Source organism: Mixophyes fleayi, chromosome 2, assembly GCF_038048845.1.
Source record: "Mixophyes fleayi isolate aMixFle1 chromosome 2, aMixFle1.hap1, whole genome shotgun sequence".
Classification (NCBI taxonomy): domain Eukaryota; kingdom Metazoa; phylum Chordata; class Amphibia; order Anura; family Limnodynastidae; genus Mixophyes; species Mixophyes fleayi.
In genome coordinates, this window is record NC_134403.1 from 196,589,821 (window position 1) to 196,604,030 (window position 14,210).

General features: G+C 40.0%; 1 protein-coding gene across 1 annotated transcript in view; it reads right to left on the minus strand.

Moving 5' to 3' along the window:
• Positions 1-8,112: 8,112 nt before the first annotated feature.
• Positions 8,113-14,210, minus strand: part of LOC142140278 (bone morphogenetic protein 8B-like) — a 99,500-nt gene continuing 93,402 nt past the window's right edge. Inside the window, exon 7 of the mRNA XM_075198093.1 lies at positions 8,113-8,374. Within this exon, the coding sequence (XP_075054194.1) occupies positions 8,225-8,374 (150 nt within the window). The 3' untranslated portion in view covers positions 8,113-8,224. The remainder of the gene's footprint in view (positions 8,375-14,210) is intronic.

Here is a 14,210-nt window from a genome sequence, read left to right on the forward strand (position 1 = left end):
ATCTTTCTGCAACTACCCTGCATAACCAAGTGATTATCTCTCTGCAAGTACCCTGCATTTCCCGCTCCAGTGGCTAAACCTGGCAATCCAGTCTCCTTGTGCCTGCACTTCATCTGTTATACCTGGACACCAGTATTTTCTGTTCCAGTGGCTAAATCTGGTAATCCAGCCTCCTTGTGCCTGCACTTCATCTGTTATACCTGAACACCAATATTTCCTGCTCCATTGGTTAAACCTAGTAATCCAGTCTCCTTGTGTTTGCACTTCATCTGTTATGCCTGGACACCAGTCTTCCCTGCTCTAGCTTTCCACCTAAACCTGGCTATCCTAATAATCTGTATCTGCAGTCACCCTGTTGTGCCCAGTCTCTAGCTTCCCAGCTAAACCTGGTTATCCTGGCAATATTTACCTGCAGTCATCCTGCTATGCCCAGTCTCTAGCTCCTCAGCTAAACCTGGTTAACCTGACAGCCTGTATCTGCAGTCACCATGTTACGCCTGGTTTCCAGCTCCTCAGCTAAACCTGGTTATCCTGACAACTTCTACCTGAAGTCACCATGTTGTGCCATGTATCCAGTACTCCTGTTCCTCAACCATCCATTCGGTTGTTATGAACTTGCCCTTAGAATAGCCCTCATCTAAGATGGCCAAGATTGTCTCATGAAGATTCCATCTTTAATCTCTGTTATGAACTTGCCCTTAGATGAGCCCTTTATCCAAGATGGCCTGAGACTGTCTCATGAAGATACCATCTCATTTCCTGTTTGGGCCTATAAAAGACACTTCCTGTTTTGAAGCCGTTGCTTGAGTATACTGTTTGAACCTGAACTGGATGCATACACAGAACCTTGCTATCTCTTGTAATTTAGAGACTGTTTTCTTCCTTGGACTATTGACTTCACTTGTTGGATACTTGAGATTTATATATCAAAATAAATCCTGTTTACTTTAGAACTATGCCTGGCTGTTGGATTCCATCTGTGATACCAGTAGTGTGACAGGAAATACACGCCCAAAATGATGGAGTCCACTCGTATAGTGCCAACTGCTTTACAGCGACTTGCAGATCTGAGTTTCTGCCTTCTGCCTCCAGACAGCTACAAAAATTTCATGCAAAATGTCAAGGACTTGAGACCCAGTTTACAAATAATTTTCATCCACAAAACCAACAGGTAACCGAGTTGCAAATAAATGTTCAAGGACTCTACTAAATGGAGTTATTACAGAACTACAGACTTGGCTTCAAGAAGTTCCTGCTATAGCACCTTCAGCTACAGTACATCAACCCACACTCCCATTACCACCAGCTCGATTCTCAGGTGATCGTAAAAGAACCAGAGTTTTTATTAATCAATGCAAGATGCACTTTGATTTACATCCTACTTATTTTCTGTCAGATATACAAAAAGTACATTATATTGTTTTATTGTTGAAAGATGATGCCTCCATTGATAGAAGCAAAGAAGCAAAAAGTCCAATATTACAAAATCTTTCTAATTTTATGAATGCAATGAATCAGATATTTTATGATCCAAATCACAGCGCTACTGTAAAGCCGGCTCCATTAAAGATGCGTCAGGGAAGACATTCAGTAGCCGGACACACCTCTGATTTTTGAAGATGGATCTTGGACAGAGATTGGAATTCTGCAGCTAAGCTGTCTGTTTATCGAAAAGGGATTATCTAGGTTTATTAAAGATGAATTAGCTATAGCTGATGCACCCACTGATTTTGAAGCTTTTGTTAAACATTGTAATCCTACCAATGCTCGTCAGATGGAGAGGAAACACGATAGATGGGCCTCCATGTGGACTCGTCCTAATTATCCGGAACCAGCAATATTGAATTACTCTGGAACTCCTTCAACGCAACAAACTGAGGAGCCCAAACCAATGCAAATAGCTACCATTCTCAAACAGATTTCTATTGAAAGAAGAAATCAACGACTGTTGGCTATACCTTCTGATGTTACTAAAAGTGTTCAGCGGTGTTAATGTGGTTGTTAAGCCACAACGGGTTTGTAACTTAAACAGGTTGCTGTTTATTTAAAGATGATAACAACAGATGAATGCAGTTACTCACAGTTGATTGTAGTACAGCAGTATTCAGCAGTAACAACAGTTGCAGCAATCAGGCAATGCAAATTATATGCAGTCTTGCTTATACACTCTTGTAGATATGCTGGTATATATGATGCAGGCACTTTACTATACCTCACAGCCGTGCAGTTTAAGTTGTGGCTCAGACTCTCCTAATATATATGTAGGGATACAGTAGGGAGCCTCTGGTTATATACTGGGTGCCTTTGAGGGCTCTATATTATATGCGGCACGCAGCTCACTCTGTTGCGACTTGTCTCTTCAGTGTCTGTAATGGAAGTGCGGCTCTTATACTATTCATCCTGAGCCTACACTTCCATTTGTTTTAGAAATGGATCAGATTCAGCTATAGAAACAGTAATATCACAAAGATTAGAAGACAATATGTTACTTCACCCCTGTGCAAATGGCTGCCCCTGAAAGAAATTATGATGTGGAGAATAAGGAACTTCTTGCCATTATATCAGCCAAAAAATTGTCTCCCCGACAAGCTTGATGGCCTTTCTTTCTAAGCCGTTTTGATTTCCTAATTTCCTATAGACCTGGATCGAAGAATGGCAAAGCCAACTCTTTCAAGAGCCTAAGTTGAGAATTCTCATCAGGTAGAGCATGTTCCAATAATAATTCCCGATTCAAATTTTTTGGGGGTAGTAAAATAAGTTATTAACATATATCAAGAATGGATATGATACATGTTCTACCTTCATGAATCCTCCAAAAAAATTAAAATTAACCTATGAATCTAGTACATAATGGCCATGCAACTATTCCATGACTCTAAATTAGCAGGCCATAAAGGACTCCAGAAAACTCAAGAACTGTTAATTCTTTCATTCTGATGGTTCAAGTATAAAGAGAATGTAACAAAATATGTATCATCTTGTACAACGTGTACCAGATTTAAGTCTCCTCGTACCTCTTCTTCTGGACTCATACAACCATTGCCAATACCTACACATCCATGGGATTCAATTTCCCAGATTTTACAGTAGCCCTTCAAAGATCTCAGAATATGACTACCATATTTGATGTAATCAACAGGCTGACAAAGATATCTCACTTTACACCCTGTCAGGGTAGTCCTACAGCAAAAGAAACAGCTGACTGACTTAGAAAGGAAGTTTACCTTTTGCATGGAGTTCCTAATAATGTGGTGTTAGACTGAGGGGTTCAATGCACATCACGAATTTAGAAACAGTTTTGCAAATCTCTTGAAATTTTGGTGAACTTGTCCACCATGTTTCATCCACAGAGAAATTGACAAACGGAGCTAACAAATCAAACACTCAACCAATATCTTAGATGTTATATTTGCCATCTACAAGATGATTGGGTTGATGTCCTCCCCATGGCTGTAATTGCATATAACAATTTCCAACATTCATCTACTATTTTTTGCCCTTTCTATGCTAATATAGGATTTCATCCAAATATATGCCCCAATCTACCATGTGCCTCTCTGAATACTGCTGTGGAAGATAGATTGATTCTAATGCAAAGTAATCTTGAATTATTAAAGGAGACATTAAAAACTGATCAAAAGATATAAGCATGATGCTGACAGATCGTGAAGAGCTGCTCCAACTTTTAATATCGGTGATGAAGTATGGTTGTCAATTCAACATTTAAGGATAATGGTATCATCATCTAAGTTGGGTAGCAAGTTTATTGGTCCATATAAGATCCTTGCACAGATCAGTTCAGTGGCTGTTTGATTGGATTTTCCTGATTTCATAAATATACATCCTGTTTCATGTGTCATTACTAAAACCTTCAGTTAATAGTCCATTTCCTGGTCACTTTTTGCCTCCTCCTGAGCCAATTCAAGTTGATGATCATGAGGAATGTTTCAGAAGATGACTCTTAGCAATCTGTTTTGGATGTTCATGACCCATGTTTTTTAAAAACTTTTCATTGACAGTATCCTGGTAAGCCTGGTCCTAAGCCGTCTGGAGGACGTCATTGCGAAAAGGGGCATCATGTTATGAACGTCCCCTTAGATTAGCACATGAAGATACTATCTTGGATCTCTTTTCCTGTTTGGGCATATACACTTCCTGTTTTGAAGCCTTTGCTTGAGTGTTGTGTTTGAATCTGAACAAGATGCTTACACAGAACCTTGCTACTTCTTGTGATTTGGATTGCAATTGTTAGACACTTGTACCAGACCTTTATCTGCCTTGAGACTTCATTTATTGGATACTTTAGATTTATATATATATAAATAAACCATGCTTACTTTTGAACTATACCTGGCTATTGGATTCCATTGGATTCCATATGTGATATATCTGTGATACCAGACAATTGACACTGGTAATCCTGAGCTACTGTTTCAACTGTTTCTATGGACTTAGCTGCCTTACCATTTACTGCATCTCATTTTTACCTGTAGCCTGTGTTTAAAATAAAACCACTTCATTTCATTCACACTACTCTGTGGTCTTCATATTGGGAATCCTGACACAATGGTTATATTGTGCTGGTACAGGTTACTGGGTATTGGATTTAAGGGGAGGAGGGCATGCACTTTATTTAAAAAAACACATTTTTTTTTAACAATAACATGTATGACGATCATCATTATGAATGCTTTCCTGGGCTATTCAAACACCTTCTGCAATGTGCACTCAATTTTACAGACATAAACCAGGTGTGGCAAAAAGCACATCTTTATGTTCAACTTTAATGAGGCCTCATGTGAATAAACTAAGTGCTTTTAGATCTGGGTACTTAACTCCGAGGAGACTGCAGGTCATGCTGGTCCTGATCACTTTTGTATACTACATATTATTTTATCAACATTTATGTCTCATTTCAGTCATATCGGAACTAATCCAAGACTCATTAAATAAATATAGTGATGAGCGGGCTCGGATTTCGCTAATCCGAGCCCACCCGAATAGTGCGGATCCGACGGGATCCGAGCACTGTTCGGGTACTTCCGCCCGGGGAAAAAACGAGGCTATGACATCCAAGTCTCGCGTCGGATCTCGCGAGACTCGGATGTCATAAATTCACCGCTCGCGGTCGCCATCTTCATTCTGGCAGCGAAAACTCATGAGGGAGGTTGTAGTTAGGGAGCTCCTGTCCTGCTTTTGGTTTCAGTGGTTTCTTTCCTTTGTGAGTCCAGTGGTGCTGCCTGTGTCCTGTGCTCTGTCCTGTGCATAGTTATTTCCAAATTATTAAAAAGTTATAAAAAAAATTTAAAAAAATTATAAAAAACTTATACAAAAATAATTAAAAAAATGTTAAAAAACTTATACAAAAATAATTAAAATAATATAAAAAAATTATAAAAAAAGTCTCTAAAAATTTCTACTGCAATATATGAATAGGTTCACTATTCCTGCATTTAGAAATATTAGTACTGCAATATATAAAAATACGTTATATAGTTTATATAAACTACGTTCACTGTTGCTGCTGTACCAAAAAATAGGTACTGCTATTTCAAAGTCAAACTACGTTCACTGTTGCTGCTGTACCAAAAAATAGGTACTGCTATTTCAAAGTCAAACTACGTTTATTGTTGCTGCTGTACCAAAAAATAGGTACTGCTATTTCAAAGTCAAACTACGTTCACTGTTGCTGCTGTACCAAAAAATAGGCACTGCTGTATAACTCCAGTCCAGTGGTACTCTCCTGTGCCGCAGATAATTTGTAAAGGCTTTGCCGAGTGTGTGTGGTTTAGGGGTATGCTCTCTTGTGCTGCATATAATGGAGTACCAAAATTTGGAGGATAAAGTAGAGAAAGATCAAGAACCACTTCCTCCTAATGCTGAAGCTGCTGCTACTAGACATGACATAGACGATGAAATGCCATCAACATCGTCTGCCAAGGGCGATGACCAATCTCCTAGTAGAGGGCATGTAAAATCCAAAAAGCCAAAGTTCACTAAAATTAGCAAAAAAAGTAAATTTAAATCATCTGAGGAGAAACGTAAACTTGCCAATATGCCATTTACGACACGGAGTGGCAAGGAACGGCTTAGGCCCTGGCCCGTGTTCATGACTAGTGGTTCAGCTTCACCCAAGGATCTAAGCCCTCCTCCCCCCCTCTAAAAAATTTAAGAGACTTAAGTTGTCATCAACAACACAGCAAACAACTCTGCCTTCTAAAGAGATGGCATCACAAATCCCCAAGGCGAGTCCAAGGGTGTTGGTGGTTGCGAAGCCTGACCTTCCCATCACTGTACGGGAAGAGGTGGCTCCTTCCACCATTTGCAGCACGCCCTCTGCATATGCTGGAAGGATCACCCACAGTCCAGTTACAGATTTGGCTAATGAAGGTGTGAATGTTGTACACCGGGAGGAGGATATTGATGTAGCTGGCGCTGAGGAGGAACTTGACGAGGAGGATGCTGATGTGGTTATCTTAAATGAGGCACCAGGGGGGGAAACAGTTGTTATCCATGGGATGAAAAAGCCCATCGTCATGCCTGGTCAGAAGACCAAAAAATCCACCTCTTCGGTCTGGAGTTATTTTTATCCCAATCCGGACAACAAATATATGGCCATATGTACCTTATGTAAAGCTCAAATAAGCAGGGGTAAGGATCTTGGCCACCTAGGAACATCCTCTCTTATACATCACCTGAAGAACCTTCATAATTCAGTGTTTAGTTCAGGACCTGTGGCTAGGACCGTCAGCAGTCCAGGGACACCTAAATCCCTTGGTCCTGTTGTATACACACCACCAACACCCTCCTCGTCAACTTCCTCCACGATCTCCATTACTGATAGTCCTGCAGGCCATGTCACCGGCATGACTGAGTCCTCTTCAATCCGGGATGATTCTTCCGGGGAATTCTGCAGCGGTACGCCTACTACTGCCGCTGCTGCTGTTGCTGCTGGTAGTCGGTCATCTTCCCAGAGGGGAAGTCGTAAGAATGCTACGTCTTTCACAAAACAGTTGACCGTCCAACAGTCGTTTGCCATGAGCATGAAGTACGACAGTAGTCACCCTATTGCAAAGCGGATAACTGCGGCTGTAACAGCTATGTTGGTGTTAGACATGTGTCCGGTGTCCGCCATCAGTGGAGTGGGATTTAGACGGTTGATGGAGGTATTGTGTCCCCGGTACCAAATTCAATAGGCAGTCCAGAAATATTAGTAACAGATATTAAACTACGTTCACTGTTCCTGCAGTGCAGAAATATTAGTATCAGATATTAAACTACGTTCACTGTTCCTGCAGTGCAGAAATATTAGTATCAGATATTGAACTACGTTCACTGTTCCTGCTACATCAAAAAAGCATGAACCTGCCCTGCCATCAACTAAAACAAGAGGTAGTGACGCGCTTGAACTCCACCCTCTATATGCTGCAGAGGATGGAGAAGCAGCAAAAGGCCATTCAAGCCTACACAGCCACCTACGATGGGCCACGTGTTTGTGCCGGCCACTTGTGTCGCTTAGCTTAGACATCCAGCTACCTCGGTGCAACCCTTTGGACTAAAAACAATATTGTGAGGTGTGAGGTGTTCAGAATTGACTGGAAATTAGTGGAAATGAATGTTATTGAGGTTAATAATAGTGTAGGAGTGAAAAAAAAAAAATATGGATTTTAGCACTTTTTATGCTTTTTTTAAAAAAAAATCAGAACCCAAAACCCAAAATCAGAACCAAAACCTTTCGTGGGGTGTTTTTCCAATACAAATCAGAACCCAAAACCTCAAGCTAATCAGAAGAACCCAAAACCCAAAACCCAAAACACCAAAAGTGGCCGGTGCACACCCCTAAATAAATAAAGCCTTTTATATCAGCATTTGGCTGATGGCAGTATACACTTTCAGATCACAGTCGTCATCTGACCAAATTATCCATTAGATCTGGTAAACATCTGATAAAACCCAGTCACATGTAGATTTGGATTGCCTACATAGAGTGATTTGTGGTCAGTTTGCTAAGCTACCAAAAAAGTTTGTTGATGGTGACCACTTTTAGTTCTATATTTTTCTAACATTTACAATCTTTATTAGTTCATCTTATTTTACATCATTACTCAAACATTTTTAAAAATTAGTGTTTATTGATTTATACAATAAAATTCATGTCAACAAGTTACATAAATATGTTTGGGAATTCTGTTATTTCAGTGCAAATAAAGATAATTCTTCTTGTTCAGTGGCATCCACAGGACTTGACTACCATGTTCCGATGCTTCTTTAGTATTACATTGTTATTGTTATCATAATAAAGAACTGACGTGGCTGAGAGCTTTGTGGGAGCACAGCAAGCTTTGGGAACACTTTCTGGCTTCATGAGATGAACCTGGGGGGGATAAATAGCAGTTACTGCCACATCTGTATATCACTATTATATCTAAGGTGAAACAAAGCACAAACAACAAGAACTACTGAACTGTTTTAAAACAAGCGCAACAAAATTATATAAAAAGTATAAAAGCCAACAACTCATAAAAGAGCAATTCTTCCCACCGAGAAGGGCATGATTCAGTAGTTAGATTATTTTCAGATTTTTTTTCTTGAATGTTTTCTTTGGAAGAATGTTTGGTAGTTTACATTTGATTCTCTATTACTGCTTATTTCAAAGCTTGCCTTGAGCTGTACTCAGTACTATGCCTTGTAGATGGCCTCATGTTGCTGGATCTTTGACAGGTATACATGCTGGTTTGTCTCTCGTGTTGTTATTTTATATTGAGCTTATAATAAGCTTAGACCTTATTCACTTGTCGTTGTGTAGAAATAAGATCACCAGATCTTCTAATGCAGGGAGAAATACTCATACATTTGGCTGTTTTCTCTAATTCATACTCTCTTTCCGTTCTAAATAAAAACTAACAAAAATAAAGCCTTGCACACTGCTGTCACTGTTTTACTCAGCTCCTTTCACGTTTCATTTTACCCAGTCTGCTTAGAAGCTGAATAAATGGTAACACTACCCCTAAATGAGGCAAATCCTGAATGTAACCCTGCATTTGTAAGCACATCAATGTGAGGAGAAAAACAGCACATTTTTCAGATCTGTATTTAAATAGGAAATTTTGACCATAAGGATTTGTCAATAAATTATCATACAGTGGTCATGTCAGCTGCGGTCTTCGAATGCTAATCAGGGGGATCTGTCACTTTCCAGAAGAGCCGCTTATTTAATTAGATAAGTGTACTGTCTGATTACCTGTCAAAATGTGGTGATACAGTTAATTAAACAAACAACTCTGTAAATTATATAATTTATTCCCTGAAATGAGCATTTAGTGCCTGATTCATCAAGGCACGTTTCTACCGATTTTGAGCGTATTGTCTCTATGATTTTGGGAAGTGAACTGGGTGAGAAAGGGTGTTTTGCCATAGCCGATATACAGTAGGAGCTTGCCAAACTCAAGCACACGCAGCCACGTCGGTAGCCAGCTCTGGCCATGTTAAAGTTACTTATTTTTCTGCCGAATCTCTTGCTCCAGCTTTAGGGCTGGTCTAAGTTCTGATTAGTAGTGATGATAGTCTTGTATGCATGCTGTAACATGTGTTTGCATTCACGAGCAACTGTAAAAATGTATTTTATGTTCAGTAGACATTAACAACGTTCTAGTAAATGGATTTCATGGATTTCAGTTTTTTAACTGTTGGATCATGAATGCCTTTATTACTAACAAGTGACATTAATTCCATATAATAATTTTTATTTTCCTGCGCATTCTTTTACGAATTTATAATCCACAGTAGTAGAGCACTGCAGACCTGCCCCCAATATCAAAATGACATGTATCTAGTGATCTGTGCCTTGATGAATTCGGGAGTATGCAAAGCCTAAAAATACTGAACACTGGTTGCGCTTAGAATACATGCCTTAATGAATCAGGCCCATAGTGTCTGGTGTATCTGGTATCCGTGTATTAACGCTCCTTACGAACAATGCTGAGGGAGAAAAATACACAGATATGCCTATAGGAGGCCTATCTAATGCAGCTGCTTTTCCTCTGGTCCACGATCCGTGCTGATGATAATGACCATTAGCATGGATCTCACATTATGTTTAAAATAAAAACAAAAAACCGAACCGACCCATCCCAAACAAGCCTAACCAGCCCTAGTGCTGCCAGCCTAAGCTGGTAGTGACTAAATTTGGGGAACAGCCAGCCAAGGCTAGTGGCACTTCATCAGGGAAACCTGCAGCATCCCCCCGCCACAGTGCCAAAGAGGGGCAGGCTGGGCTGGGGTGCAGGGCGGATTCTGCCCCCAGGGCTGGTCCTATAGTGGCTATCTTGGGCTGGGTCACTAGGCCACCTGCATTTTTTTTCTTTAAAGTGTTCCTAATAGGCTGCTGAGTTGAGTGTTGCCCCCTGGGCTAAAATTTGCCAGCCCTCCCCACCATTAAGTGATTGAACATTACGGCACCTTCAGGGCCGTCTTTCCCATAGGGCACAATGGGCAGGAGCCCGGGGACCCTGCAGCTCAGGGGGGCCCGTCGGAGGAAGCCAAAAAAAAAAACCTGGAAAAAGAAAAGAAGAAAATACTTAACGTGCTGTCAGCTGGCGATCCGGCTCCCTCCCTGGTCTCCTCCTCCATGCGGCGCTCGCAGTGCATGTCGGGCGTGACGTCATCACGCCCACCCGACATCCATTGCGTTACTCCAACGGGCCCATATATATAATAATTTTTTTATTTTTTTTTGTATATATAGGGGCCCCGGTGCACTGCTGTGCCCGGGGGCCCAAGATGGTGTTAAGAGGGCCCTGGGCACCTTCAGTATGTAAGCTCTTATGAACATAGCCCTCTTCCCTCCCGTCTCTTTACCATTTCTTCTCCTCCAAATTCACTGTAGTAGCTAGGATTGGAGATATTGGAGTCTTAGTATAACTGATCTTTGTTCTGTAATTTTCTACCCTGTATGGTCTACTGTTTGTAATCTGTATGTACTGTGGAAATCTTGTATCGCCTTATAAATAAAGGATAATAATAATAATAATAATAATAATAATAATACTGCAAGCAACAGAAAACCCATGGTTGTCAGGGCATGCTGTAACTTGATGAACCACAAGTACCTGCATGCCCTAGCACCCAGGACACGCTGGGACCTGTAGTATACATTTATTTATCCATTTCTGGCATACCAGGGATATTTGTCCTAAAGTATACAACCACGTTTAATTAAATAAAAAAGAGGTTTGAAGTCAAATCTAGTTTGTCACATTGTTTCAGGGCACATACTGGTAGGTTTTCTTACATAGGTGCAATATTTTCTCTATGTGACAGAAAATCTGATTAATAGCCATTTTCTTTTCTCCTATATATAATATGTAAATTGAAATAACTTGCAAGATATCCAGAATTCACAACACTCATTTAATCAACATTGCTGTGTGACTGGATCATATAGCCCAATAAGCACTTCTCGCATTTGCAATCTGGCTGGACCAATACTCAATATGTAACCCTAACCTAATTCATCAATCTCTCATTGTCAAATAGATTGTAAGCTTGTCAGCAGGGCCCTCTAATGTCTCTCTCTGCCTGTATTACAAAGTATTGTTTTATTAATGTGGTTGTTCCCAATTGTAAAGCGCTATGGAATTTGCTGGCACTATATAAATAAATTATGAGGATGAGGATGATTAAACAAATCGTCTTAAACTATAACAAAAAAAACTAGATAACAATGCCTGCTCACCTGAAAAGAACTTGTCATTTCTTAACATACTCTATGTACAAATGTATTTCTTCTCCTTTTGTATCTTTGTCTCTGTCATAAAAATGATTGTTAAAAAGATTTATAATGACTGGGCTAAGAGCACTTCCTCATTGTCATGTTTGCAACATGTGAAAATTACTCTCCTAAATTAATGTTGGCCAGAGACTAAAGCAAATTCTGATTAACTGACATTCCAAATTTTCTACTGTGTGATATTTCTACGAAAGTTCTGATATTTACATTTTGGGTAGATTTGAACTTTTAGGACTCATTCCCACACCTGCACTGGGAAAATGTACGAATGAAAGTAGCACAAAATTAATTATAAAACACAGCCAGCAAGTGTCAGATATGCATATTGTCGTAGGTGTATGCTTTTTATGTGAGCATGTGCAGTACAAGTTTGTATAATTTACACTATGCGAACAGGCGTATGCCCAACTCAGCATTAGGTCCAATAGTTCCTCCAGGATTTGACGTTCCATGCACATAGGGCAATCGAGGAATAAGTGTTGGCCTCCTGGGAATGAGAGTGGGATCAGGGCTGGCACCACTGCAGGGAGTGACGGGGGTGGAGAAGGAAATGGTGGCTCAAGGGCTAAGCAATATCACCCTGCGAATACATTGAACAAAAATAGGAGGAGATGGTGGCTTTTATTTTCTAAAGTGCATTAGTAGAGTGTCAGAATGATTGGTTGCTATGGGTTTCAGTTACTTTTTCATGTACACGAAGTATCATAATTGTCAATAATGAATATAAAAAGTCATCACGGTTCCCCTCTGCCCTTGGCGTTCTGATCTTTAGCCCGCTACATGGCCAGTACAACGTTTGTACCGCTCACTCCCTCCTATATCCATCACAGTGAACAGGGACTTCCCCTCCCTTTTCCCTTTTCTTTCCTTTATCTCTCTATTCTTTCTTTCCTCCCTCTATCACTATCTTCATTTACAATATTAGTTATGCAAACCTACGTTTGCACCTCTCAATGCCTTACATATGTGTATATTTTCTAATTCATATTTCCTGAAGTGTAATTTTCTATTGTCATGTATGTCTGGCTCAACCAACCACTCTGTTTCCAGTTATGCTGTATTTACTCTTGTAAGATTCAATAAAAAAAAATGTAATTAAAAAAAAAGAAAGAAAGGCGATAAATGTACTGCAACCACTAAACCTATGTATTGACTGTTATGGCCTATAAATTGATTTGAGCAGCTTCCACTTTTGTATTTGTCTGAGAGGCATGTTGGTGTCAGTAGCTGAGAGGGGGTACTGGCACTGAATTGCTGTTTGGAGGCTTCTGGGGTACCTCTTTGGTAAGTTGGCTCTCAATTTAAAAACACATATGTATGGCCCAAATATATGGGACTCTCATTGTTTAGAGTAGGACCACCCTATTAGCAAAAGTACCGTGGAGTGGTGGGTGGCTTAAACATACATTTGCAAATGTGTGCAACAAAGACTTTTGCATTTTTATCTACAGTAGAAATGGCAGATCTGTTGCTGGCTATAGCAGTGTGCTGGGGAAAAAAATGTTGTGTGTATGTTCCTTGCAGGATAAACCCACCCTTTCAAGCACCTGTTATGGCCTATAAATTGATTTGAGCAGCTTCCACTTTTGTATTTGTCTGAGAGGCATGTTGGTGTCAGTAGCTGAGAGGGGGTACTGGCACTGAATTGCTGTTTGGAGGCTTCTGGGGTACCTCTTTGGTAAGTTGGCTCTCAATTTAAAAACACATATGTATGGCCCAAATATATGGGACTCTCATTGTTTAGAGTAGGACCACCCTATTAGCAAAAGCACCTTGGCGTGGTGGGTGGCTTCAACATACATTTGCAAATGTGTGCAACTGAGAGTTTTGCATTTTTATCTACAGTAGAAATGGCAGATCTGTTGCTGGCTATAGCAGTGTGCTGGGGGAAAAAATGTTCTATGTATTGACCCAAGTTTCTACACAACTTTATATGATGTGGGGCCAGCAGGATGGATACTTATACCAGCCACCTGCTCCTTTGGTGTGAAGTTGAGGGAAAAAGGAATAGTTCTTTATAAGCTGGAGTCCATGTCAGTGAGACATGGCCACCTCGAGCTGCAGTGACAAAAGGCAAATTAGTTTCACTTAAAATGCATGTGTTTGGCACACACTAAATTGCTATTTTATACTGTATTTGTGATGTGAGCACTAATATAGCGGTGCTAACAGGTGGCACTTTATAAGAAAACTTGAATATCTCTTAAAAAGGCATCGTCACCAAAATACAAACTGAGCCTATGTTACAAGGCATTTTGTGATATTAGTACATATTGTATTACAACACAAAAACCACAGGGCTAAAAGCGTTTATAAAGATATTAACACCTAAATATATTTACAATAATGTTAGCCTAGGTTTTGGAGTCACAGCTTGATTAATAATAAAGCACTGCTAATACTTAAATAAAGATACAAAAAT